This window comes from Pipra filicauda, unplaced genomic scaffold, assembly GCF_003945595.2.
Source record: "Pipra filicauda isolate LSUMZ 115617 unplaced genomic scaffold, ASM394559v2 scaffold143_size2779998_pilon, whole genome shotgun sequence".
NCBI lineage: Eukaryota > Metazoa > Chordata > Aves > Passeriformes > Pipridae > Pipra > Pipra filicauda.
Window position 1 is genome coordinate 2,539,972 of NW_024103918.1, and position 27,875 is coordinate 2,567,846.

Sequence of the window (27,875 nt, forward strand, 5' to 3'; positions counted from 1 at the left end):
CCTCCCCCCGCCCGGTGCCGCTGCTGCCTCTGCCGGCGGCGGGCGGGTCGTGCCAGCGCCGGGACAGGGACCGGGACGGGCAGGGAGAGAGTAAGGAGCGGGTAAGGAACTGGTAAGGAGCGGGTACAGAACGGGCCGGGGCGGCTCTGCCTCGGGGGCAGCCGGTCCCGGGGACCGGGGCGGGGGAGTGGGGCCCGTGGGGGCTCCGTCCGAGGTGGAATTTTCCCGGTAGTTGCGGCGCAGCCCCGAAGTTCTTCTGGCTTGAAACGGGCCGGTGGATGGAGCTGCTTTGTTTTAGTTAAAGAACATGATACATATAACAAAAATATTTGGTTCCTTTTTATTTTTTTTTTTTACTTTCCCTTTTCTTTTCTTTTCTTTTCTTTTCTTTTCTTTTCTTTTCTTTTCTTTTCTTTTCTTTTCTTTTCTTTTCTTTTCTTTTCTTTTCTTTTCTTTTTTCTTTTCTTTTCTTTTTTTCCCCGTTTTCTTTTCCCCTTTCCTTTTCCCCCTTTTCCTTCTCCCTTTTCCCCTTTTCTTTCTCCCTTTTTTCCTTTCCCCTTTCTCGTTTTCTCTCTCCCTTTTCCCCTTTCCTTTTCCCCTCCTCCCCTTTTCCTTTTCTTTTTAAAGTAGAAAGTGGTGAAAGGGATGGCTTTGCCCGGAGCTTTGAATCGCAGCGGAAATCGGTAGCGTTTGGGTGCCGGGCATCCTGCTGGATCACATTCCCATGACTTTTGCCTTGTTAGGGAGGAGTCTGGGGCAGCTGAGGAGTGTTTTTTATTTAATACTCGAAGTTAAGTGAATTCCTGGAGCCTTTCTCATATTTCCTAGTGGTTCAGCTGATGATGTTAAACTATGCACGTAGGCTCATGGTGTTTGAAATCATTGCTGCAGAAATCTCTCCGGTAAATCCAGCCGAAGCTTTGGGAAAACAACCGGAGCGGATGCAGAATGATGTGCTACATGGGGTTGAAATGATTAGACTGCACTTACCATATATACCCTTAGTGCAAATCCCAGAGATGGTGTTTCAAACGTACCGTAGATGGGAAAAAATACAGAAAGTGTTCGTTTTCTGGCTTTAGGTAAGTACTCACTGAAGGGAGACTGTGCAGTGAGTTTTTTTTAAAGATGTAGATGTCCTGACATTTGTTGTAAATAAGTGTGCTGAGAAAACTGCTGACTAAGGTATTTTAGGGAGCCAAGCGAAAGTTAAATTGCACAGTTCTGTGCTTCCCCAGTGTTTTTTCTGTGAGGTGGAGAGGAATAGAAACCCTGACAGATTTCTCTGCAAACAGGACTTAGTTTTTTTTTGGGAGAGTGGTACTGACGGTCTGGGGAGGAGGGGACAGAAGTTTTGGAGCCTGAGGCTCTTAAATATGAACTGTTTATTTTGCTGTTAACTCACTTTTGCCTGTCTGGGGACTGAGATTCTTCTCTATCTGTAAAAGAAAAAAAAGCAGTAGCTGAAGGCAACACTTGTTGCCTGGTTTCATGCACTGGAAGCATCTGCAGGGAGAAAATGCTGTGAGGAAAGATTAACTGCTTTCTTGACTACATGTTTGAGTCGAGGACAACTTAGCACTGCACTCTGTAACTAGTTGTGGTCAAGCATAGAAGTAGTTTGTACAACAGGAAGTGTGGCTGGAGATTATACTTAACTGATGTTGGAGTTGTAAATCACACCTGTGGGAAAACATGCCCAAAGGCAGGTACGAGGTGCTTGCCTCATGCTCAGTGTGATTGTTTTCCTTCTTCCTGATGAGTATATAATAAATGTTATTTTCTGTCACTTTAAAAATTATTGGGATTTATGAGCTTAATGGCCCAGCTTGTCGATCTCTGAATAGCAAATTGATGTAAGCTTTTAAATTAGTCTGTGTGTGAATATTAACTCCAGCATGGAACGCACACAACTACACAAATAGAGATGCACTCTTATGGACAGTGTTTTACTTTGTGTTTTGGTAAACAAGGTCCCTCTAGTCCACCACTCCTTTTTTTATGTTTTTGATCGTTATAAATATAAGTTGATGTCTTTTGCTTCAGGAAACCAGGCTACCCACATGTCTGCCTTAAAAGGCTTTTGGAGAGGAACCCAAAAAGAGGCTTTTTTAGGTGTCTGCATTATGAATTATACTTTCTGACATGACTGTCATCAGTTGCTATTAAAAAATACCTCTATCCAAATAAACAAGGATTCAGCTGGGACGCTCCTTCTCGTTAGTGTTAGTATTTCTAAGGCAGGAAGAAGGGGAGTATCCTGCAATGGAGGAGAGAATTGATCTGTCAGAAAGTGTTACTAATAGCTGTCTGGCAGTACTTTTCATGTTTAGAGACCTCTGCAAAGCTTAGGTCATTTCCAGGAGGGTATTAGCACTTGTGTGTTGGGCACTAAAGCATGAGGTAATTTTAAATGCAGATATAAAAACTGACTCTGAATCAAAAATAGATTTTTAAAAAAGGAGAATATTATATTGTTCAGTGAATATGCTAAATATAATATTTCTGTTAACTTCCTTATCTTTTAATATTCACTCTGAGATTAGTGGCAAAGGTTTTGAAGTGTGCTTCTATGTCACGTTTCTTTGTGGCATTTCATCCATCCCTTTCCTTGGACACTGCAAACACTAGTAGAGGACCAGGTTTAAATTTGTTTCTAACTACAGACAGCTTAGTATTTTGATGTGTGATCTGTGTGCCAAAGCACTCCAGATTTTTTTTTTTTAATCCAGAGGGCTGCTTAATCCTAAAAAAAAAAAAAAGGCTTTTGATATTACAGAAGTGGGACAGCCACCCATAACTGCATTTCTGATGTTTGGTAGCCTATTATAAATCTCTGATTCTGCTCGTGGGGGGAAAGGAGAGGGGGAGGTTTGGGATGTTAAACTACTTGCCAGAGCACTCTGCAGAGCTGCCGTGACCAGAGCTCTTTTGTGGGATGTGCGTGCGTCCCTAATAATAACATGTTTCCTAAACACAGCTAAAAATTGCTTCAGTAGATGCAGTAACAATCCATTAACTTAGTGACCCGCAGAAGCGCTGTAAATAAAAATAGTCTTATTTTCCTGTCTCTTCCAGGCCAGAGCACTGTGTTGAAGGTTGGTTGGCTTTTTTTTTTTTTTAATTACAGTAACCCAACAAACCTTCCCTACAGTAAAATGTCAGCTAATGTCAATAAACAGTTTACATGAGACTCTACTGCAATTGTCCCTTGGCTCTCTGAAATCTGCCTACGGAGTGTAAGTTATGCAGTCACTATGGTGATGCTGAAGAGGAGTGCAATTCAGAGAGGATAAAGCAGGACTGGGCCAGGAAACTGAATGGGAGTGGGAACAGAAGCACCTTTCAGGAGTGAGCCCACACTGCTCCCCACAGCTTGACCAGCAACCTCTGCCTTCTCCCCATCCCTCTTCTAACAGGGGGTTTTACTTGCGGAAAGAAGAAAGGCCCCATGGAGGGGTGTGTTGTATAAATGAGAGAAACACATACATGCAGTGAAGGGAATTTTTTAAATACCTTGTCTGACTTGATGATAGGAAGAAATTAAGTGCAGCAGCACGGAGTAGTCAGTCAAAAGCCAGTTTCCAGCTAAAAACCATTTAAGGATTGCAGTCTTGCAATGGCACTTTATAACACAAAAAAAAAAAAAGAAGAAAGTTTTACCAATACACAGTTGCATGTAACTATTTTGTTTTCAGGAGATGCAATTTCATCTTGTGTAACAACTTGCAATCGCGTCTTCACACAAATAATGTGTCTTAGATATCCAGATAGGAAGAGATTAACAACACTGAGTAGTCAATATTGATTTGATTAGCCTTTTTGTTATTTCTTCTAGGAAAAGTGAGTTTTCCTCTGTTAAAGGTGTTCAGTAAAACATAGAGAACTCTTTTTTGGTTTTTAGGATTTAGTCATGTTCTCATTCAAGCTAGTAAAAACGTTCCCACTGTCTTTGATAGCAGACTGTGTCCTCTTGAGGGTTTTCGTGACCGTCCCGTTTGCCAGCAAATGGGGCACAAACATGGGTACACCCTGTCTTGCCTTCTCCGTTACCAGCCTGGAGTCCAAAGATGCACAGAACCACGTGCTACTAGACATGTGTTACTTGGAACTGGAACAGTCTGTCACCTTCTGAGATAGGAAATCTGCCCTGTAAACAGGAAAATGAGGGACATCCGAGATGGAACTCTTGAGTGTCATTTGGAAGAAATGACTGAGAAATTAGAACCGAGGTACCCAACAGAGATGCTTAGACTTGTGTCGAGTAATGGTGTTTGCTATTTTTGCAGTAAGACATAATGATATGCCAGAGATGTGTGGGGTTTTGTCACTTTGATTGCATGGAAAAAAACCCAAAACAGGTTATAAGTGTACCTGTATCCAGCTCTTTCTTATGTGCCAGAATTATCTAGAGTTGGTGCTGTGATGTAAGATGTGGTTGCATCTTCCTGAAACAAAATAGTTACATACAGCTGTGGATTGGGAAAACTTTTTTTCTTTCATGTTAGAAAATGCTCGTTGCAAGCCTGAGGTCTTGGAGTGTTTTGTAGCTGGAGATTGGCTTTCAATTGACTTCTCCGTGCTGTCACATTCACTGACTCGTGTTTTGTAATGTGTTTGCATATGGGCTAAGTCACAGCAAGTAGTGTAGGAACTTCTGCAAATAACCTTATAGTTCCCCTCAGGAGAGAGAGGTGGCCTGAAGGGTAAGAGGACTGCTATTGTTTTTTGCAGCTCAATGCTTGGCTGTGTGTGCTGATGGAGAAGTTCTTGAGTGACTTCCAAGAGTGGCTTCAGGTCTCCATTCTGGGATCTTTCCCAATGACAAATAAATTAGACTTCTATTTTAGTTTATTTCATTTATGGTATTTTAAATTTATTTTTAGTTTATTCTATTTAGTTTACCTTATTCCATTCTGAAAGTTATGTTCCTGATAGCAAGCTCTGCAAAACTCTTGAGAGGAATGGCAGTGCGGATCCCAGGTGACTGTGTTGCCATGATTTTTTAAAAATTTCTCAGCTCCTATAGAAAATACCTTTGGCTTGTCTCCATAAAATCGTATGAAAACTTTCAGTAAAATGTCCCTATGCTTTGCTGCCTTAATTGTTATTCCTCACTAAGAAAACACTGAAGGACAAAGTTGATCTGACTCACCCGTGGTGGTGTGGCTGCTGGAGTGGGGTTGAGGGAGGGTGTGGGAATTGGAGCTTACTCTGAATGGGAAGATTGGTTGAAGCCGATGGTGTTACACACAAGACCAGTCATGCATGATGTTTTGTTGTCTTTTTGAGGCAGCTTTGGAATGACTTCACATCTGAGTGTTAGGGAAGGTCTCCTAGAATGGATCTGGACATGAAAAGGAGTTTACTTACAGTGCATAGCAGCTGAGGTTTGGGTGATTATTCATGGCAAAGATGAGAACTGTTCTGAATAGCTATGCTAAATTTTCATATAAACTGGAAGGTCCTCACCATCTAACCTCCTCCTGCTGGGAGCAAGAAGAGCTACTTCTTTGGGGAAGACCCACTTCAACCCCAGCTGAGCAGGCTTGGATAGTTAGCAGGGATGTGAATCTGCTGCTTTTTTTCATTTTTCATTTGAGAGCTTCCCGTAGGTTTTCCCTCCTGTGTGAATCTCATACCTGCTTAAAGCCTTTAAAGCATGAGACGTGACTCTGAGGCAGAGGAGTCGGCAATTCTTCAGGCCTCCCTTGTCCAGTTCCTGTGTGTAGCATGGAGCTGGATGCTGGATGCTTTCCTGGCGTGCAGAGACTGTCAGTGCTGTAGCTGTCAGTACTTGTCCTTGTGGTGGGGCGTCCCCCACATCCCAAACTGTGACATCATCCTCACTAGGGACTATTTCAGTCTCTGCCATACCCTTTTCCTATCAAGGAAAGTTGTCTCCACTTGTGAACATACTGTGGTGTTTGTGTTGATGCCCTTAAAAATGTCAGTTTTCTCAAGCCTGCGTGTGTGTCTACCAACCACCTTGTTTGTAACCTCCCCTTTGACTCGGGGCAGAAACAAGTAATGGCGAGAGGTGTTTGCAAGAGCTGCGCCTGCCTTTGCTCTGGGGACGTGCTCACTGTCAAAAGCTGAAAGCTTTAATTCCTCCAGCTCTCAGGGCCAAGAGTAAGGAATTCCAAACTAAACAGATTAGCTGTGAGCTCCAAAATTCTCCCAGCTGTGCCTATGCCCCAGAGAGCAGGCAATGTAAATATAAGGTCACACTGCACTTTGAAGTTGTATATTTTTGACTATTACACCAATTCCTTTTCCTAAAATGAGTAATGCAGTGGGAGGCTTAATCCATGTATATATCCCAAATACCAGTGAGAGCCAAGAAATTCCTGTTTCCCGTCAGTTGTGCCTTTTGCTTATGTTTATTTCAGAGTTATATGTTGGAGAAGTTTTTTTGGGTGTGTCTAGGAGAGGCAGAGCAGAGTTAAATAAAAGTGCAGCCATATGTAGTATCAAAATAAAATTTGAGGCAAATCATCATAAATCAAGCAGTATTTTATGTAGAAGGTGTGCTTCAAGTTTTTTTCCAGAGTTAAGTAATAACTGAAACAGTGATACAAAGAATATGGCTGTAAAATACAGAGATAAATCTGCCATATTATACTTGGATATCACAAGGGCTTAGAAACGTTTAGGGTATTTTATATACCATATGTTCTTTATTGCTTAATCCGCAGAGAATTTGTACTTCCCTGCAAGACTACTACACTTTATGGCAAAATGCATGAAGAATTGTCTATGTATGTGTTCAAGAAGCAGTAACAACTCGTATGGTATCGTTATGGGACAGCTTCACCATAGCCTGCACAGTATGCAGAGTTTTGCATTAAGTTTCTGTATAGCCTGTATGCAACAGATGACCTTGTTCCTGGAAATATAATTGACACGTAGTAGTGTTTGGAGTCCATAGTTTTTCTGGAAGGGTGGAAATAAAATGTCCAGGCATTGTCCACAGAGTAGCTCATGAGAAGAGCTCAGCTTGTTTTGAAGGATTTATTTAGCAGTTTTGTCACACTGAATGTATATAAATCTGGGGTTTTTTTTCGAGCTTGAAACAATTAGTTAGGCTGATATTTGCCCAATAAAAGTCCACTGTGCAAGTGGCTCTCATAAGATATGTGCTCAGGTGTTAAAAAGACAATTTGTTTAGAGGATGTATGGCTTAACAGTTTTGAAGCCGCGTTGGCCTTTGGAGCTAGAGAGGCAAGAAAGAATGTATTCATAAAATTATGCTTTCCTCTGTGTTTGGGAATGTGACTACTGTCTATTAAACTTTGTGTTTACTTGCTTTATGCTTTGCAGAAGGGAAGTGTTTCCCCGTCATTCTCCATTCGTTGACCCCATGCTCCTCCAATATTTTTAAAGAGGACCTTTGTGTTTAAGTCAGAAGGGACATGCTTGAGGGTTTTAACTGGTGCCAAATTTTAGGGAAGACCCTGGGAGTGAGATGCACAGAGGGTTCAATCATGCACTATGCTGGTTCAGATTCTGCTCCTTCCCTGTTGTGAAGGAGGTGGTGCAAGGCTGCACTATCAGGGTGGTGGGGATATTGCTGATGACAACTGAGCATCCTCAGCTTGCTGAGGACTGAGGTGTTAAAAGGATTAAAAGTAGTAAAGTCAATACCTTGAATTGCACTGTGGAGTGAGTAGGAAGTTATTATTAGTGTTCAGTGTAGGAAGAGTTTACAGTATTCCCCAGCAAGACACAAAAGTTGAGTATTTTTGCTGTAGATTTGATCTGGGATTTCTGAAGCAACAAAGGACCCAGTAATAGCTACAGCCTATGAAATCTTTCAATAATAGGGTAGAATTTCTTTTCCTTCCTTCCTTGAGGTATTACAATGAAGAAATTAAGCTGCAACTACTGTTCATTAAATGCTGAGGGACTGCGTTAATCTGATAAATGGGAAGATCATTTTCAGCAGAAGAGGATGAACTGAGATGAGTCATAACTTTTGGGTTCACTGGCATTAATGCATTTAGGAGCAACTCTTTATTTCAGCCAGCTTTTTTTTATTGGCAGTTTCAATATTTTAAAAATTGTATTTCCTGTCACATATCTGAAGGAGATACCACACGTGCTTGTAATTTAAATGTTATGGGCCACATAACTTATATGGTAATGGAGATCAATGGCATCTTGTATCATTTTCCTCTTAGCCAAAGCATTTGGGTTACATTTATGGGGATCCCATGGGAGCCCTTTGCTATTTGGAGGCAAAACACATCCATCCTGAAGCCCAGATTTACTGCAATTTCAAGGAAGAACATCCCAATTCATAAGGAGGAATCTGGAGAACCATTTAGGACAAAACAGAACTTGAAAGCATTCCTTTATTGTGTTGTGCAGATGTAAAAGCATCAGAGAACAAGTGATGTAGCATAAGACTTATTTTATATTTTTTTAAATACTAGATGAAGGGTTCATTTCCTTTTATTACATGACATTATACAAACAGCTTGTAGAAATCCATTTGGACTTTTTTCCTCCATTCCTAGTAGTCAGTTTGGGGGATCAGTAGAGCAACAATAGGGGAACTGCTATCAATTGCAACACTTACTTCTTACCTGTGTGTTTTTGCTGTCATCAGTACCTTTTTCCTTTAAAAAAACCTCACATGTATCTGGAACAGTAACAAAAGGTCAAAGCTTCAGCTTCAGACAGGTACAATTGAGGGTATTGTGACTGCAGAGGAGAGCTCCACCTGGGAAAGTGGTTTTCTTCATTGACACTTATTGACTGACATTAAATATTTGGCAGGTGGATTTCAAACATCTTCCTGTTTTGTAACAGGAAAAAACCTGCCAAATAATCTGTAACATCACATTTTAAAAAGTGAATAGTAACATTGTGAAAAAAAAACCCCAAACATCTCGAAATAATAAAAGACAATGAAAAGCTTCATTTCTAACAAGAAAGGGAAACAGACTGCAAAATTTGTTCTTTATTGTAAGCCACATTTCTATTTACTTACATTCCCATTGTATGATTTCTCTTTTACTGGTGCATCTCAGTGTTGTGTGATTTGCCCCCTGAGTGTGGCTGTGGTCACACCAAAGGTCTGTGCCTTGTCAGGCTGCTGAGCTCACTGTCAGTTCCACTGAGTTTCACCCAGTACTCCAGGATCATCCCTGGAGCCCCTCCGGAGAGAAAGGCTCCCTCTCCCATCCACAGTGTGTTTTTTTTCTCTCACTGGCAGATGCTTATCTCTTGTAAATTCCAGAGGAGTTTTTAGTGGCAGCCTTTGAGGCCGTTTCCTTATGCTCTTTGTCTACCAGGCTGCCCCACGGTCCTGGCTGTTACAAAAAAATCCACTACCCGAGACAGCATCACGTAAGCTGCTGTTAACAAATGACACTTGTTAAAGATGAAACAAGGGCTGAAAACTTTGAAATTTCCCGATCTAGAAATAAATCAATATATACTGCTGAAGGAGGCATGGTGGCAACCAGAGGGAGAGGAGGAGAAGGGTGTGGAACGGGAGACAAAAATGATGACCAAGTCTAAGAACAAATAGCTATGATTTTTCTTTTCATTGTTGCACTTTATTTTGATGATGTGATTGTGTGGGTGAATGATACACTGGTACTTGTGTGTGTCTGAGCTATGATAGTAATTTGTAACTTGTTTGTTCCTTTTCTCTCTCTCTCTTTCTGTAAGTGGAGAGGAGAGTGCTTATAAAATAACTAGCATAGTGCAAATATTTTTCTGAACAAAAAGGTCGAGAGTTCAAAAACTAATGAAGGACCAGAGTCCTCCTCCACTGCAAGCCCTCAGTTGCTCAGCTGCAGAGAGAGTGGGCTGTGCCATGGTTTATGGTACTTTCTTAACGGCCATAAACCGGCCAAGAAATAATGGAGAAACGGTAAAAATAATGGCTCGTAGCGTAAGATTTCACTTGGCTGAACTGTGGCATGTCTAGAAATTAACTGTTCTCTAAATGTTACAGATAAAGAATGGCTTTTATGGTTACGTGATTGTGTGCTGTAGCGCTGTGCAATTAAGAAATGGCCTAACTGTGGCTGTCTGTGCATGAAGGGGAATAGCTTTAAGTCATCGTTAGCTGACCTTAATTAAAGGAGTAATGTATGTGCAGGTGGTTTTTGTCTATATGAACTTTGCCTTCTTTGTGCTTTCAGGCAAATGTGAATGTGTTCTGACACAACAAGAATAACTTTTTATCAAATGAGTGACGTTCATATGTGCCCTGTGGTGCTTCATTGTACTCGATTCCTCCTCAGGCATTAGCAATTTATTGCTCACTCCCTCATCAGTCAGGAGCAGTGGGGAGGAAAAACTTTAGGGGCAGCATACTCTGCATAAGGATGCAGTGAACACATTTAAAGTTCAGTGCATGATTTAAAACCACGAAGGCAAGATTAATTATTTACTGGTTATAGTCCTGTTCTGAGGACATCCAGCTGAGCCCTTTACCAAAGACACTTTGTTTGATGGAGTGTAGTTTATTAATTGGTTTAAAGACCTGTCCTTTTTCCAGGCCACCAGCCAATTGAGTGCTTAGCAGATATGTTGTTACTTGGCCTTGACTTCTGTTTCACCAGTGTTTTATCTCCAGTGGATGCTCATAGTCTACCCTTTAACGGGAACGTATCACTCATTCTTAGGGCTAACTTCTTGTTTATAAGTTTATGCCTTTCCACCCTTCTTTCTAACATGTCCAGTCCTTGAGAGCATAGGTCTGGGTTGAAGGAACTGATGTAAAGAGATTCCTGTCCAGGTCCGGAAGGCATCTGGGGCCAGTCTACCCATGCTGTTCCTGACAGGAGGCACCTCAGATGTCAGCGTGGAGTGGGTGATGAGTCCCAGGTCTGTTCTGGTGGCCACAACATGCTCCTGCTGCCTCTCACCTGTGGATGCTCACGGAGCTGCTCTGTTTGCTCATGTCCATCGCAGAAGGAGAACGCCTGCCTTGATTGCTCAGTGTGTGTGTTATCTTGGTGGGCTGGTTGCCCTTGATAGCAGTAGTTTGTGTACCTTTGCCATCAGCACCTAGTTGCTACAGCTTTTCATGAAAAAAATAATCCCCTCTCACCTTCCTGATTTTCTTTTTGGAAACAGTTGCACCATTCTTAGTAAAGTGCTGTTTTGTTTCATGAGGGGAAGGAGGGGAAGCCTCACCTGGAGCAGATCCCTAGTATGGAAAATCTCTGTCCATACTGCAAAATACACGTAAGCTGTATAGTATTATGCTGTATAGTATTAAGCTGAAAGTATTATGCAAGCAGTCCTACACCACTCTGGGGCTTTCTGCTCTCTGACTGAGAGGCTGCGTTCATCAGATGCTCTGAGCAGCTCACAGAGCTTAGAACTCCCAACATGAGAGAGCAGTGAGGATTCCTGGGCAGCTTATCTGTTTCGACACAGCTATGCCAGATTATACATGTAAAACACAAAGTACACTGGATTTGTGAACTGCTTGCAAATTTGAGCTTTGTGTGATTTGAATCTTATAAGGGCTAGGTTTGTTTTGTCTTTCAAGAGAATTTATTTCTGCTCGTGTTTGTTGTTTCTTCATAGATGGTGTGCGGGTGATGTGTGTGCAAGTGCCTCAAGCTCCTCCTGCAAGATGTGTTCCACAAATCCAGCAAATTGGGTCACCTTTGATGATGAGCCGCTCTTCCAGTCACCTCAGAAATCAGTTGATACTCAGAGTAGCTGTAAAGCAAATGGCCTTAAACTCAATCTGTCTAGTCTGCATGAGTCTTCAAGTAGGTCATCTTCTACAGGCAGCACTCCACTCTCATCTCCTGTAGTTGATTTCTTCCTAAGTCCTGGACCTCCCAGCAACTCTCCACTTACTACACCTACCAGAGAGTACCCAGGAAACCCATGTATCCCAAAGTCTGGGATTCACATGCTTTATCCCATCCCTGAATGGCCTTCAAACGTTAACCTTCTTCCATCACCTGGGATTTGCTCACCCCTAGCCTCACAGAAACCAAGTAGCCTTCCTTTGAACACTTCACCTAATGACTATCCAGTTAAGACTTCAGTCTCCAAATCAGCAGACAAAGGAAGCCCTAACTCACCAGGAAGCTGTGAGGAGTTAGCTCCAGGGCGCTTCCCATACATCCAGAGCGACTGTGCTTTTTCCAGTCCTTTTTGGAAGGAAGGGTGCTCGCTCAGCATGTCACCAGCTAATGTTAGCATGCACAAGAAGGACAGAGTACTCGACAGGAGCATCTATCATCCTAAAGACAAAGAAACTTGTCACGATCAGAAAAGCCTTAACCAGGGCTCCTTCAGTTACATCTGTGAGAGGCTGGAACACCTGCAGGTTGATAGCTGTGACACCGTGGAAAACCCACCCGTCTCGAGCACTCACACATGGCACAAGCTCTCCCCCACTATCCCACACAGCCTCTTCAGGAGCCAGAAAGCAGATGGGTGGCCATTCATGCTGAGGATTCCTGAAAAGAAGAACATGATGTCATCTCGGCAATGGGGCCCTATTTACCTGAGCGTCCTACCCGGAGGTGTGTTGCAGATGTATTACGAAAAGGGCCTGGAGAAACCTTTCAAGGAATTCCAGCTGCAGCCACAATGTAAGCTATCCGAACCCAAATTAGAGAGCTACAATGTCTCGGGAAAAATCCATACCGTGAAGATCGAGTGTGTGTCATACACAGAGAAAAGGAGGTATCATCCCAAAGTAGAAGTGATCCATGAGCCAGAGGCTGAGCAGATGTTAAAACTGGGCACCACAGATTATAATGACTTCACTGATTTCCTCGTAACAGTTGAGGAAGAGCTTATGAAACTTCCTACTCTTTCTAGACAAAAGAGGAATTATGAAGAGCAAGAAATGACTCTGGAAATAGTGGATAACTTCTGGGGGAAAGTCACTAAGGCAGAAGGAAAACTCGTAGAAAGTGCCGTCATCACGCACATTTACTGCCTCTGTTTTGTGAATGGAGGTGCCGACTGTTTTCTAACCCTGAATGACCTGGAGCTCCAGAAGAGGGACGAGCGTTACTTCGACAAGGAGGAGGAGAAGAAGTGGATCGATATTCTCGATTGCCATTTCCATAACTGTGTCAAAGCGCAGGAATTCGAGCAGTCACGGATTATTAAGTTTACACCTCCGGATGCCTGTAGGCTGGAACTGATGCGTTTCAGGACACGGTATAATGGGCAAGACCTTCCCTTTTCCGTGAAGGCTGCGGTAGTGGTTCAGGGGGCATACATTGAACTTCAGGCTTTTATAAATATGTCTTCAACTGCTCTGATCCCAACGTGTTTACCCTCTGTGAAATACTGTGAAAACGTTATGATACGCTTTCCTGTTCCCACACAGTGGATCAAAGCACTTTGGACCATGAACCTCCAAAGGCAGAAGTCCCTAAAAGCAAAAATGAATAGGAGAGCATGCCTTGGCGCTTTGCACGAGGTTGAATCCGATCCTGTAATACAAGTCTCAGTTGGAACTGCAAAATACGAGAGTGCCTACAGGGCTGTGGTGTGGAAGATTGACAGGCTTCCAGATAAAAATTCAAGTAAATAATTTGCACTATAAGGTTATGGGATTGGGTGTGTGTCTTCAGTGTTTTTGTGCTTGCGTACCTCCATTATCTGCCTGTTTTGGGTTTTTATCTGTGTGCTGCTATTGGTAGAAGCTGGAGTAATCTCTGAGGAAAAAGAGAATATAGCCTTATTTTTTTGAAAGGATATTTTCCTAATTTATTTGATGGAGACAGATGTATTATTGTCAATCATTTTAAGTGAGCAGCATCATGGAAGTGGATCTCATCATTCTGAGTAAACATCAAGTCTGCAGTAAGACAGAGGAAAGGGTTTGTTCTTTCTGTATATCAGCTGGGCAATGGGTGGGATGGGAAGAAAAAGTCTTTTGGTAAAATGATTCGTCCACCTGATATCACACAGTTAATAGGAAAGGTGGTATTGTCACTGTTGGGTGTGGCTTTCCAGCATTGTTTAAGAAATGGTAAGTATGATACATAATTAGAAAATTCTGTGGTCAAATTTCCCATAGGAAGGTGACTGTGCTTTTGCAAAGGTTGATATCTAGTACCTCTTTCATTAGTTTGTGCATTGAGACTGTACATTCTCGGCAATAGCTGCACTGATGAAAAATGCCTCCCACTTTATTCTCATTTCTTTCTGGTGGTGGTACCTCACTGAAAACTTGCAGCAATAAAACCAGCTGTGTTTATAGTTGCATACATGGAAGTAGTTAATTTACCAGAAAAAATATGACTTTTCGGAGAAGAAAAATATAAATATTTGGTTTTAAAATTCCAATTTTCAATCATGTTACCAGTACTTTCTTAAAGGCATAATACTTTTCTAAAGGCATAAAAATTCTTGAGGAATACAATATCCTGCTTTAAGTTCTGTAGAGTGAAGGCATTTGATCCTTTGCTTGAATATGCATTATACGTACTTTGGGCTTTGGGAATTTGTGTAAGACAAGGGCACCTGTTAAAGCATTTTGCCTAAAATATCTGTATAATCTGTACTTTTAAAAAGGGGGTAAGTGTGTGTTACTAACAAATGGATTGTCCTAGTCTTGTATTATCCTAACTGCCTCTTTAAAATGTCCAGAAAAGATTTCATCTTCTTAAGTCCTGTTTTCAGATATGTTAGTAATAAGCTCCCAGGTTCTGACAGCTAAATGCATGTGCAGGTGAGAGTTAACATTCAAAAGTATTAAAAAAAAAAAAAAAAAAAGAAGGGTAAAGGCAAAAAAATTCCCAAGGATTTTTTTCCCTCTCATTTTTAACTAATTTTAAGTTACAGTTAATCTGACCTGTTGTTTAGGTACTTATGACTTTATTTCATTATTTTACAATTTGATATTTGAGTTAAGATTGATATTTCAGTGACAAAAGTAACAGATTGACTGAGGCAGGAGCAAATGAAAAGAGAATATTATCCTGAGCCTATGTGTGAACTAAATTGCCTGTGGATTAGAACAGCATTTGTAATCATCCTGCATCAAGAGATGAGAGGTGGTATGTTTACTAACAATGCTGCATGGAAATGCTTGTCCCCTTTGCGTGTCTACTGGGACTTGCTCAGGTGCTGAGGTCTCTCAAGGCTTGAGTGATTGTGCCTTTCACTTCCCCATGATACACTCGGTGGGAGGAACAGCACAAACCCCGCTGCGGTCGCAATCAGAAATTATGTTGTGTTAATGCCACCTCTGTTTTTCCCTTTCTTTTTCTTTGGAGGAAGCTGTGGTTGGCTTGGACCTGTGGCTAATGCCATATACAGTTCCCCCTGAACTGGCTGAGCCCTCCCTTTTACATGCTGGGTTTCTGCTGCTCTGCTCGGAGAGGATGCGGGTGGCTGCCAAGGCAGTGGGAGAGAGGAGGAGATGCAGCATCAGCAGATGTGCCAACACAAGGCAGGGAGCCAAGCCAGAACTAATGGTGGGGGGAGAGAAATGACAGAGAGAAGGAAGATAAGGGGAGGCAGTAAAGGAGGGGTTGGGGAGAGTAGAAAATGGACAGGGAGGGCAGAGGATTTGATGAAGAGGTGCTGGAGAATTAGTAGGCAGAAAAAGATTCTTCAGGTCTTCCAGATCTGTAGATATGGGTGTCCTGTGCTCCAGGTTTCAAGGGTTTGCACCTTGAAATGCTGCTATGACCCATGTATTTTTTCAAGGCTTACTGGACTAACTGGGAAGCTTTTAGTATTCTTTGCTATTTAATGTAGGTTTGGTTCTGCAAAACCAAGTCAACAATTTAGGAAATTTTAAAGATTTTAAGTCTTCCAGTTTTTAATTCCCTACAGTTCTTTCACCTTAAGATTTGGTGTGCACAATTAACTTTACATTTATGTTATTTAAAAGTAAAAACTGGGTTTTTTTGTGGCATTCTACAGCTTTACGTTATTTTCTACCAGTAGCTTAAACTTTTGACATTTGAATAATTCCTCTGCCTGAGACCTGCAAAATCATTTGTATCCTTGAAATGTTCATGTGTTTGAAAAAACATTTTAGTAGTAATGCTGCCTGGTCAAATTTTAAACCTCTTTATCAAGTGCTCCGTACACAGTTAAGAGTTTAAAAATAGAGTTATCCCAGGGCGTGCCAAAAATCTGGAAACAGTCAGACTAATAGAAATATGTAAACTTTCATAATATGTTTATCGCAGTGGGAAAAATATGCTGAGGCTTTTGCTGTCAAAAAGCCTTTGCCCGAGGCTTCTTAAAAAAAAAAAAAAAAGAAGAAAAGGGAAGGTTGCCTGTAGTTATATTGTGGCTTTGATAATAGACATTGAAATATGTTATTATCCACTGGATTCTACTAAAGCACTTCTTGGAAAAGTGGTCAAGTGAAGTTGATATGAGCTGTGAGATTCTCCAGATTTTTAAAAGCTGCCTATGCTTATTCAGATATACATAGGTAGAGTTTGTAGAGCTTGGAGTCAGAATGTTAGCATTATTTAAAAAAAAAAAAGTAAAAAAAAAGTAAAAAAGCCACAGACTTTGAAGGGCTGATCCAGTGAAATTTCTGCAAATTGATTCTATATTTCTGAAGTCAGGGCACTTGTAAGGAAATGCAAAACATATTACGATTTTAGCACAGTGCTGGGGCCAGTCTTTGCAGTGGAGAAATTGTGTGCACCTGTCTCGTCCAGGGACTGGGGAGAGACTTTGAAATGCTCTGTTTTAATTGCTTGCTGTGTAAATTTGAGTCCCGTGGTGTTTCCTGCTAGGACACCTCCTTCCTTGGGCTGTTGTGTAAAGCAACAGCTCTTCAGCTGATTATTTCTTCTTTTATTCTGCATCCTGGAGTCACACTGAGGAAGCAGTGATTAAACAACACAGCAAATTGGAGCCAGGGGAGCTTGTGGCTGGTGGCAGCCCTTTACTGCCTTTAGCATCTGAGCATGGACTCTGGAGTGTGGGAGGTGATGCGGTTCTCAGCAACTGCTGCTGCTTTTCTTATTTTCTAAATTGCCTAGGTGGAAACTCCAAGCCATGACTTTGTCAGGTGGGCTCCATCCCTGCCCAGCCACCTCCTTCTGGCACTGGCACCATTGCAAGCTGCTCCTTGGTGGTGGTACCATTCCCACTCCCCTACTTCCTGTGGATTTCTCCCAGCAGGTTGGGTAAATGCAGCCATTTAGACATAGCTGTAGGAGTTATTAACTTCTAACAATCCTATTATAAATCTGTGTCTTAGTAATTGTTGGTGTTTTCGTGTTCAAAATAAGACTTTTATAATTGGACCAATTTTGGCAAAAATAGAATTACAACTTAACTGAAATAACCAGTACATTTTTTTGGCTTAAATTGCCTGGCTTCAGGAACCTTTCTCAGATCAAGGTTGCTTGAATGTTACTTATAGAGATGAATAAGGTCTAAACACTGTGAATAGATGCAGAGTTAGATTATTAATTGCTTTTGAAATGCCATATGAGTGTTAAATGATATTTTGAATCTAGTTTCATAGTTTTACTGATCTTTTGTTTGTTTGTTTTGGCTTTCTTGTTGGTATTCTTCAGAGAAAGAGAGCAAGAATTTGGAATGTTTTTTAGGATACAAGAGCCAGACTTGAAGAATCAAGACAGACTAAAGTCTCTCAATTCACAGAAGTCTTAACAAGTTGCACAGGCACCTAAACTGTAGGATTTCTGTCTCCTAAATCAGCTAGTGAAAGCTCAATTATCTCCCCAAATTATCTGGTTGCCTTTCAGGAGTGATTCAGTTTCATCGTGCCAGGTGCTCATTTCTCCAGGATGCCTGTTGGGCCACATTTTGGATAGCTGGGCTTGCATCTGGATATGTTGTCTCATGGTATGCAGATTACACTGTGCCTACTCCAACCCACTTGTCTTTCCACAGAACTACCTTCTCTCTCCTTCTGGCCATTAGAGCATTGCAGTTTGTTTTGCAAAAGGATCCTGTACATGCAGCCTCTCTTTGTTATTCTAACTCCAGTGTAATACAAGGCCTGGGAAGCAGTAGTTTCATGGAGGAGAAATGATAAGGACTGGCCAATTTTAGGTGGAAACTAAGGCAATGTTTGGTCAACCAATGCTGGTCACTTTGTCATCTGACAGCTTATGGGAAGAAGTTGCTGTACGCTCCTAGCACAGTTCAGCATTGCTAGGAGTTCAGGACTTCTCCACAAGTGAAGTGGTGAGTACCTCCTCCTGACATTGACATTGGTTCAAGGGATAGATGGGCTGGGAGGAACTCTGTATTTTAGGAGCATGCAAAAATGTCCAATGGAGGCTGCTCCAGAGGACCAGAGGCAGTAGCCTTACTGAGATCCCAAAACTATTGTCTCTACCTTTGCAGGTTACCACCTAAGGAAAAGGAAGCATCCCAGAACTCACTGCATCCCAACATGAAGACCACCTCATGGGTGTGGGTCAGCTGGAATATAAACCCAGAGATTTCTTTAAGGGCTGTATGGTACTGAATCACAACTAACATCAGCAGACCAAGAGGAATGGTCTAGGCTGTGGACTGTGGACCATTTATGCCTGGACTCAAGTGGACACCTATCATCCAACATTTGCCATCAGCTCTGCCTAGGAAAATTCCAAGCAGTGATTATTTCTGGATTCCATTTCTGGGAAGACAAAATACTTATCCAGACAACTCCCATTGCTGCTTATTTCTTCGAAGACCTCCCCCCCTCCAGCTGGAAGATGCTGAATTTGATCTCCAAAAGCCCTTAGATCTGTGCTGATTTCCTTCTACCACAAATGGACTCCAAACAACAGATCCTTGATTAACCATAGACCCAGAGGCAGAGAGTGCTGCTTCCCTAGCCAAGACATGACACGCCATCTTGGTGCTGCAACCCCTGCTTATCTTCCTCAGGATGCTTCAGTTGTGTCTGACGTGCAGTCTGCACAGCCCAACCCAGCAAACAGCACAAAGACCAGGACAACAAAGTGTGTTGCCAAGCTGCATCCTGGCACCACCACAGCAGAATGGACCAGGCCCAGGGAGCCAAAAGGAGTACAGCTCAGGTGGGTTGTGGTGCTGTGACACCACACGTGGGATGACATCTCATGGTTTGGCTCTGAAACTGGGGTGCTCCTTATGGCCTCCTTCACTGCTGGTGCTGCTGTCACCACAGCTGTTGCTGGGATGATGGAGGATTCAAGGATGGAGAGGCACACCTCGACAGGGGCTCATTCCACCACGTCCAGGGTGTCTGGAAGAGGGACTGTGGACCAAGAGAGTGTTAGTGCAGGAGAAATGGGCTTGGACACAGCAAGAGATGAGCAGCAGCAGATCACGGACAAGGCTCACATCACAGATACAGAGATCTGCCCATCCCTGGGTACATGAGTGATGAAACACCACCTCCTCACAGTTGTTCAGTGCTGCAGCTTCATTCTGAAGGGGTTGGCGGGTGTCTCTAACCCTTATTTCTGACTTTGTTCCCTCCTCTATTTCTGAAATAAAATCCCTAATGTTATAGTTTTACTGGTCTGTGTGTTTTGTGTTATTGTCCTGAGACTTCAGCCACATGCTGCATGCCCCTGGCATGGCACTCTTTGCTTTAGTGCCCTGAAGGACCCTGTCCTGTGGTGTGCTCAGAGGTGTGAGCAATGTCTCACACATGCTGAGAGCCCCAATTTAGCTCAAATTGCAGTCAGTCCCTCTTACTCCACCCGCACACCAGCCTTGCTGTCTAGTTGTGTGTGACTGAGCCCAGTTCATGCACAAGTGCACTAAACAGCAGGCTCTTGTATGAAAGGGAAGTGATAGTGCTGCTCCTTTTGGTCATGGGCCATGGTTTGGGTGATGGTTGTCATTTTTTAAGTGCAGGTGGGTTGTAAAGCATTTTGCCTTGACTGATGAGGTGGGTGGGTTGCAAGGTCTGCAAGGAGGGGTGAAGTTCTTCCATCTGATCTCTCCAGCCTGTCCTGCTTGCTTTGGTTTCCCTCCCTCTGTGCTGGCATTGACCATTGCTGGGTGCCTACTCGCTCACCTTAAAGGTGCTATTATATTGGACATATTTAGGGGAGCTTTGTTCCCAAAACTTGGGACCTACACATTTTTTGTTGCAGTGATCCCTACCAGTCCCTTTTATGGATCTGCCCTTGCATTTATGTGTGAGTTGCATGACATCTTCCCTCGATTTCTGTCACCATTTCCTTATGAGCATGTAATAGATCTGTGCTTTGATAGAAAGAAGCATCTGCTCCCACATGGGGAGTGGTTGCTGGCTCTCCATTGTGATACATGTTTCTTCAGAGGCGCCTGGGAGACTTCATGGCCAGAGTTTGATACTCTTCCATGGTGCAGGATCCTAGCTGGTGTGCATATAGCACTATTTTCTGAAATCCATGTGAAGAATCAGCATTTAGGATAAGGATGGAATGCGATGTACTGCTGGGAGCAAGTCTGCAGGGGATGCTTGTAAATCAGCCACATATGGAGTCCAGCTGGTGAAGGACTGCACTTGTCCAGTGCCAAGTCTCTTCTCTGAAGTGGTGGCTGTAAATGCTGCTGTGTTCCTGTGTGTGTGTGTCTTTGGGGCATTGAACACTTGCAGTCAGCAAACAGCTTTGTAAGCTACTGTTGATTTTTGCTGTTATTAAACATGTTAAAAAGAAGAGTGGAGAAAAAGAGTAAAGAGTCAGAGGCCTCCCCCTCTGAAATTTAGGGGCTGATAATCCAAAGGACACTGCCTATTTCTTCCTGCCTTTCCCTCACCTTTTATTTCAGGCAGTCAAGTTTCAATTGTGCTGTTGAGTGTAACAGCAAAGAAGAGGGAGGGGAATTATTAATTCTGCTAATTATGTAATTAGTAAAAAAATATGAATTGTTTTAGTATGATTAAGAATAAAGAGCATGAATTTCATGCTCTTCAAGCCTTGATTTTTGGGGGCCTTTTGATTTATGCCAGACTTGAAATGAAATGTGGAGGATGGTTTATTGAATTAGACTTTGCTCCAGTGCAGTCAGAGATATGTGTGACAGAACTCTGCCCGTCAAACTCCTCAAATGTAAATTATTACCTAAACTCTTGGGCAGGCTGTGAGGCAGATTCCAGGGAAACCTGCAGCACAGAGCAGAGGATGATCCAAGACTCCTAGGAGCAATGGAGATGTAGCTTTTTTTATTTATTTTTGCCTTACAAAATGCCTGTGAGCCTGTGGATGTGGAATATTACCATGACTTTTCCCATGGGATGGATAAAGCTCAGTGTGTGTTAACTCCATCTTCAGTATTTCCTTCATTCTGATATGAAATTGATTCCTGTCACCAGAGGAAGCCAGTACATAAAGAATGGAACGTTTTTGCCTGAACTTTGAGATGCCATTCATTGTAATAGATGAAAACCAAATATGCATTGCCAGGCTTGCCTTTGACAAAATACAGCCAATCCTTTCTCTGCTTTTTTTTTCTGCCTGCAGCCAAAGCATAGTTAGTTGTCTGTGCTGATGATTAAAATCCTGGAGAGAAGGAGAAACACAGAATTACGACGTTTTGCCCTAAAGAATTTGGAGAGGATTCTTTTTGTTATGTTATATTGTACTGCTTTCATGCACACAGTGAGCCTACTGACTTCAGTTGCTTTGGAAAGCAGGCTTTCACCTTGGTGTTCCTCTGTGCCAAAAGTGCTTTCCCATATCACTGCCACATGTAAGAAATGCTAAAGCAACTGATCCCTAGGATCTAAGCTTGGATTACACTGCTCCAGAATATCCTGCACATGGCCTTCATGACTCTGCTTTATAACATGGCAGTTATTTTAGCAATACTTTTTTTTTCTGAAGACATGGGGTTATGTTCTTTTCCTGTAACAAAACAAGCTAGAAAGGGAGTCCAGGTAGCCCTTAGCCTGGCAGCTGGGATATATCTTGTTTGAGCAGCACTCTGAGCTGTGCCTTTATCTTTCTGATGTAGACATACTGTAATAAATGATGTTACACAAGATAGCTGTAGTACTTGAAATAAACACTCCAGTAAAATTCCTACAGCGGAGATCTCTGGAAAGGGGGCTTGTTGCACACAGGGCAGCATCTCTGCCTTAGCTACACTGGTTCCTTTCAGTTTTTATTTTTCTATGAGCATAAGAAGTGCATTTTTAAGAGAAAACTTAGATTCTTCCAAACAGTATGAATATAGCAATGAAGCCCTAAGTTTGTAACATTCTTCTCTCAATTTGAAGCTGGAAGGATCTGATAAATCTTGCGTAAATTAATTTGTAAAACTGCATTGATTGTGAAAAGTGTGTTGAAGCAGAAAAAAATGAGTAAAGGGGTACCTTATGTCCAAGTAGCAAAATGTTATAGATAGAATAATCTTGTATCATAACAACTGCTCTGTATTTATAAAAAATAGAGCTGTGCTCTCTTGCTAGGAGATGAACCTTATATTGTAAACAAAGAAAAGATAATTCACTGATGATGTGGTGGTTTTCTTTTTGTTTTCAAGATTCAGATCATCCACACAGCCTGTCTTATAAGTTGGAACTTGGATCAGACCAGGAAATACCATCTGACTGGTATCCATTTGCTACTGTCCAGTTTGTTGTTCATGATACCTGTGCCTCAGGAACAGAAGTCAAGTCCTTGGGCATAGAGAGTGATCTGCAGCCCCAGAAACACGTGGTTCAGAAAGCTTTTTACAATTGCCAGGTACTTTAAGGGCTATGCTTTCTGTATTTTCCTCCTCTTCTTCTTCCCTACTCCCCCATACAGTGTTTGAAAAGCAAATGTACTCTGTATTCTAAACATATCTTGCATGTACTTTTGATAATGATTTTGAGCAAAAGAATCATTAAATAATAATTCCTTGTCTGATCAAAGATGATGCTGAAAAACAGAACTGTGAATGCAGCCTTGTTTTTCCTCAGCTGAGCTATTTTTGGGAGTAGTGGTTTTGAAATCTGTTGGGTCTGGAAATGTTTTGGTTCTTGTCAAAGCTTTTTTTCATGTCATTGCTGCAGTTCACATTTTCAGTGTCCAATTATTTGCTAATTCTACCTGGTTCTTTTTGTTTTCTAACTACAGGTTGAAATTGAAAAGAAGTGGATTAGGCTTGATGGAGAAGACCCAGATAAGGCTGGCAACTGCCTAATGCAGTGAAAGAGAAGAGGCATCATCATAGGATATTAGTAGGAATCAATTTACGTAGGAAATTCTATTGTTAGAAGAAGCGCAGTGACCTAGTTTAGGATAAACATGGTCATTGAATTTTTTTTAATGCTTATGGGTTTGATTCTGCAAATCAGTGCTCATTTGACTGGCCTGCATTCAAGTAAGCTTCCTGTCATGGGAATACCGATATGAGTAAGCTCTCCTTATAAAGAGCTGCAAGATGTGAGCACTTAATTGACTGATTGTAATATATTCTTTTCCTGTTGTGTATCTATGACTTGGGAATGATCTCATACTCCATGTTGAAACCTAATGGCACTACTTAAAGAACTCATGTCACTTGGACATGTCATATTTGGTAATAAAAACTTCCAGACTGCTTATATGCAGACCAGCATCTGTGTAAGGTCCAACAGGACCAATTATATTTCTTAGTGCTGTTTGAAAATTCAAGTCCCTCATGTTTCTGCTCCCCTTGATGTATGTGAACAGAAGAAGGCAAAACACTATTCTTGACAAGAGCCTTAATTAATGACTTGGAAACTGGGTGATTTCATTGGTAAAATGGGAGAAGTTCCTCTGGAATAATACTCTTCATTTTTCTGTGGCTGTGACTGTCTCCTCCCCAGCACTTTATAGGTTCACTCAAAGTAATCTCGAGGGGAAAAAAAACATATGGCACATGTGATTGTAATTTCTGTGCCAGCATTAGACAATTATTTTTCACTACTGTAGCAAGTGAGGTAAGGGGTGGATCCTCAGCAAGTGTAAATCGGTCCAGGCCCATTTCATTTGATGAAGCTTTGAGAATATACACCAGAGGAGATTTTCCCCCACAAGCTGAGGAAAAGGCTGATGGCTGTTGTTTGCTCTGGGTCTCCTTTAGGATGCAAATTCCAGATGTTGGTTTGGAAATTGCAGAAGTTGTGGCTTTGAGTAACTTTTAAGACAGTCTTTTCATACATGGGAATGGAGATGTTTTCATGCTACTGACTTTAAAGGCATTTTCCATGGGGAAATAGTGCAGAAATGGACTGTCACAAGAGACATGAAGTTGTGATGCTTCATCAGGCAGCCTGAGCTACTAATCACGTCAGTGTGTTAAATATGTTTTCAACAAACAATTGTCTTTTAGGGAAAGGCTCTAATACTTCCCCTCAGCCATTTTCCCCTTGATCATTTTCTGCAGGCTGTAATTCCAGGTCTGAAAAAAATCTTATAAATTGAAAAAATGCTCCTGATACTTTTTTTTTGGCTGCAGTTTTCCTAAAACTGTCCTTACTTCAAACTGAAATTAGTGGAGAACAAAAATATAGTAATGCACTGCCTCACTTTATATTTTGTACAGCTTGTAACTGTTTATATGAACACTGTGTAAAAATACAGATAAATGTTATTCCCCAAAAGTAGAAATATGTGGGATATGCACTGAGAAAATTACCAGTCTGAGGAAACAGAAGGCCATAATATGAACCTAGTTCATCACAATAAACTCTTCCCCCCATTTGGAAGCTGAGAATGAAATGGGTAATAGATTCTACAGTAAGTCCTGAGGGCAGGTTTTTTATGGGTATTGCATTGCCAAAGCTCCAAATAGACTATTATGGTATTTGGGCTTCTCTATATATCCCTTTTTATTAGCAGATTATATTGTTATAAATCTAAGCAAGCATTGGAGTATAGTAGTGATCCAAATGTGTCTCAGCTCTTCCATCCTCCATCCGTGTTTTGAATTGAGAAACCATTAGCCACCTTCAAATCATGTTTGTTGTGTTTTATTAATATTTAATTTTGGTTTATATACTGCTTGGCTGAACTAAGGGGCAAAGTGTTTGTACTTGGCACCATGACAAGTTCTGCAGTTTGCTGAAGTCCATGGTTATACTAGAGCTACAATATCTATTAACCTCTTTGCTCCATGAGGTAGAGGAAGCAAAATACGTGTTGCAAATACCTGCACAAACCCTTGTCTGAGGCTGATTTGTTTTGACTTGCATTAATACATCTAATTTAGTAAACCTATTAACAGTGGTTACTCTCCAAAGCCTGTCTTGCACACCTGGCCCCTATTTTTCTGTTTCTTAAGAAGGAGGAACTCTTTCACCTTAGTGCCTCCATTCACAGCACTCATCTCCTGGGCATTTAGTACCCGGTGGTGTTACAGAAGCAGTGGCTGCTTTTTTTCTCTCAGGTGTCTGCTTTGTTTCAGGATGTGTTTAAGAAGGTTGTCTAGTGTTGACCCTTCAAGATATGAGCTACTGTTTTGAGTGAGTGGCCTAAATGATGAACAACCACCTTACAAGTCATCATTCCTCCTAGTGAATCTGTATTGTATCTGGTATGGTGCAAATGGTCATTCAGACTTACTGAACTCATTAACATAAAAAGGTCAAGCTACAGCTTTGTATATGTTGCAAACTCTTGGATTTCCATCTGAGGTTTGCAAGTCTTGCTATTAACTTTAATAGGAATTGGATCAGGATCACGGGGAATTAATTCCATAGAAATATTGCCACACTGAAAGAAAGTTACTCTGTTTAATACATGGCTTTCTGTTTAAACCTGACAATTAGTGCAGCCTAAGGTTGAATAATTGCCCTGTTCAGTCTCAAACTGATGTTTATATGCCTTGGTGTCAGAATATTTAAAAATAGGCTGCAGTTTAATGAAGGAAAGTTTGGGTTGTCTGACTTTTTTTCCCTCCTCAAATTCTAACTTCCTATTGTATTGCAACATGCCTAAGCAGAAACACCCTGGCTTCCCCTTTTTTCTGCACTGTCTGGTGACCTTAAGTATAACCTACTGAGTAAATATTCTCAATGTTTACGACTCATTTGCTAACATTTTCCATGAACACGACAGCAGCCGATAGTGAGTAAACATACCGACTTTGATTCTTTAAAAATCTGGGCTGTAAGTAGTCTAATTGTAATTTTTTCTTTGGGGGGGGAGGGGGAATGGAGAGGAAGGACAGTTGCAATAAGCTGTTGTGATGCTCAGTGTCCAGCTAGCAGAAGGATTGGATCTTTAAATAACCCATGAGGTACACTGGCATCATGTGAGGAACCAGTTTTCACACGTATCTGATCTGTGCTTCCCGCAGTGAGTGCCTGCAGTCACTGCAATGCTTCCAACTGTTTGGGTCACTTAAGATGCTGACATTTTGCTAACGTTTACTACAAGGCAGTGTTTAGATACTATCTGTGTTTCCTTCAGAGAGGACCAGCAGGGTTTGGGATATTTTGTATTTAAAACATAAATCAATGAGAACAGCTATTTTTATAGTGTGTTTGCCTTACTTACAAAGCGCCGTGTTAGCTGAAACCGACAGACCTTATCTTCGCATTCATCTTTCTCAAACTAATTGTATTACTGTAGGTAAATGGTACTTGATGTAATTTTGGATTCAAACACCCATTGAAGTCAATGGAAGTCTTTTAACCGACAAAATGGGACCTGCATCAAAATCTCTAAGGGGAGGAAAAAAAAAAAAAAGAAGAAAGAAATCGTGGTAATGGGCTGTAGAAGATTTTTGATGTTAGTAAGCAACCTGCAGTGTGTGCTTATTCCAACCAGAAAAGAGCACAAAAGATAGGAAAAGAGGTGTTACTGGGTGTCAAAGCTGAAGCTTTACAGTGATTGGAAACAATGGTCCAGTTGGCCCTGTGTAGCAGCTCCTGAGAAATGAGGATGATGATGCATTCCATTGAACTTGGTGCCAAGCCACTGTCATCCTTATGCTCCTTGTATTTTTTTTCCCCAGATTCTGTATTAATTGTCCAAAAGTACTTTACATCTGAAAACATATTTTCACATATTACTTTTGGTTGTGTTTATTTTACTTGACAGGCTTCTTAGCTGCAGTATTGGTGTCCATACTTCTATTTTGCATTTATTTGTCTTTTTGTTAACTAAACACACTAATTGCTGCAGTTAGTAGTTCTTAGCAATAATTCTGATAACTCTGAAGCAGTGTTGTTACTGTTAATGGAAACTATAATTTTATTTGGATCTCTTTGTCAGTATAAGTACAAACAGATCATGCTGATAATCTTGTAATAACATTTTGTAGATTGCATATTGATTAAAAAAAATAAAGTTGTATTTCAAACTAGCAGTTTCTTGTCCCCTCACTAGAAATTTATCAAGCTAGTTTTACATTTACTATAATTAACTGGTTGATCTAAATCATCAGGTATTGCAGTTTATTAGAAAGAACTGTTCTTCTCTGTGAGTGGGTAACACCACTCCTCATACTAGATAAACCCAGTTGCAGGAAGCTCAATGATGCAGTAAATTCCATTGATCATAGAATGGTTTGGGTTGGAAGGGACCTTGAAGATTATCCAGTTCCAGGCTCCCTGCCATAGGCAGGAATACCTTCCACTAGACCAGGTTGCTCAAAGCCTCATCCATCCTGACCTTGGACACTTTCAGGGATGAGGCATCCACAGCTTCTTTAGGCAACCTGTTCCAGTGCCTCACCACCCTCATGGTAAAGAATTTCTTACTAATATCTAATCCAGACCTACCCTCTTTCACTTTAAAGCCATTCCTCATTGTCCTATCACTACATGCCCTTGTAACAAGTCCCTCTCCATCTTTCTTGTAGTCCACTTTAGGTACTGGAAGGTGCTATAAGGTCTCCCTGGAGCCTTCTCTTTTCCAGGCTGAACAAACCCAGCTCTCTCTCTTCATAGGAGAGGTGCTCCAGCACTACAAGCCTCTCTGTGGCTCTCCTCTGAACTTGTTCCAGCAGGTCCATGTCCTTATTTTGTT

At 41.5% G+C, this 27,875-nt stretch overlaps 1 protein-coding gene and 1 long non-coding RNA gene across 5 annotated transcripts; one reads left to right on the forward strand and one right to left on the reverse strand.

Moving 5' to 3' along the window:
- STON1 (stonin 1) lies at positions 1–27,213 on the forward strand. Of its 4 annotated transcripts, none has more exons than XM_027710807.2 (4): positions 1–101; positions 11,563–13,541; positions 22,432–22,634; positions 23,010–27,213. In XM_027710807.2, the coding sequence occupies exons 2-4, from the start codon at positions 11,612–11,614 to the stop codon at positions 23,082–23,084; spliced, it is 2,208 nt and encodes a 735-aa protein (XP_027566608.1). In that variant the 5' UTR covers positions 1–101; positions 11,563–11,611; the 3' UTR covers positions 23,085–27,213. The 4 variants fall into 4 exon arrangements, with proteins under 4 accessions (XP_027566608.1, XP_027566607.1, XP_039234630.1 ...); XM_027710806.2 differs by having other exon boundaries at positions 65–112; XM_027710808.2 differs by lacking the exon at positions 1–101 and adding an exon at positions 851–1,082.
- LOC120322697 lies at positions 1,371–5,728 on the reverse strand. The gene is made up of 4 exons (XR_005562535.1): positions 5,643–5,728; positions 5,214–5,347; positions 2,177–2,260; positions 1,371–1,439 (listed from the first exon to the last, which is right to left on the reverse strand). It is a non-coding gene; the product is annotated as an uncharacterized LOC120322697 (long non-coding RNA).
- Positions 27,214–27,875: the final 662 nt, after the last annotated feature.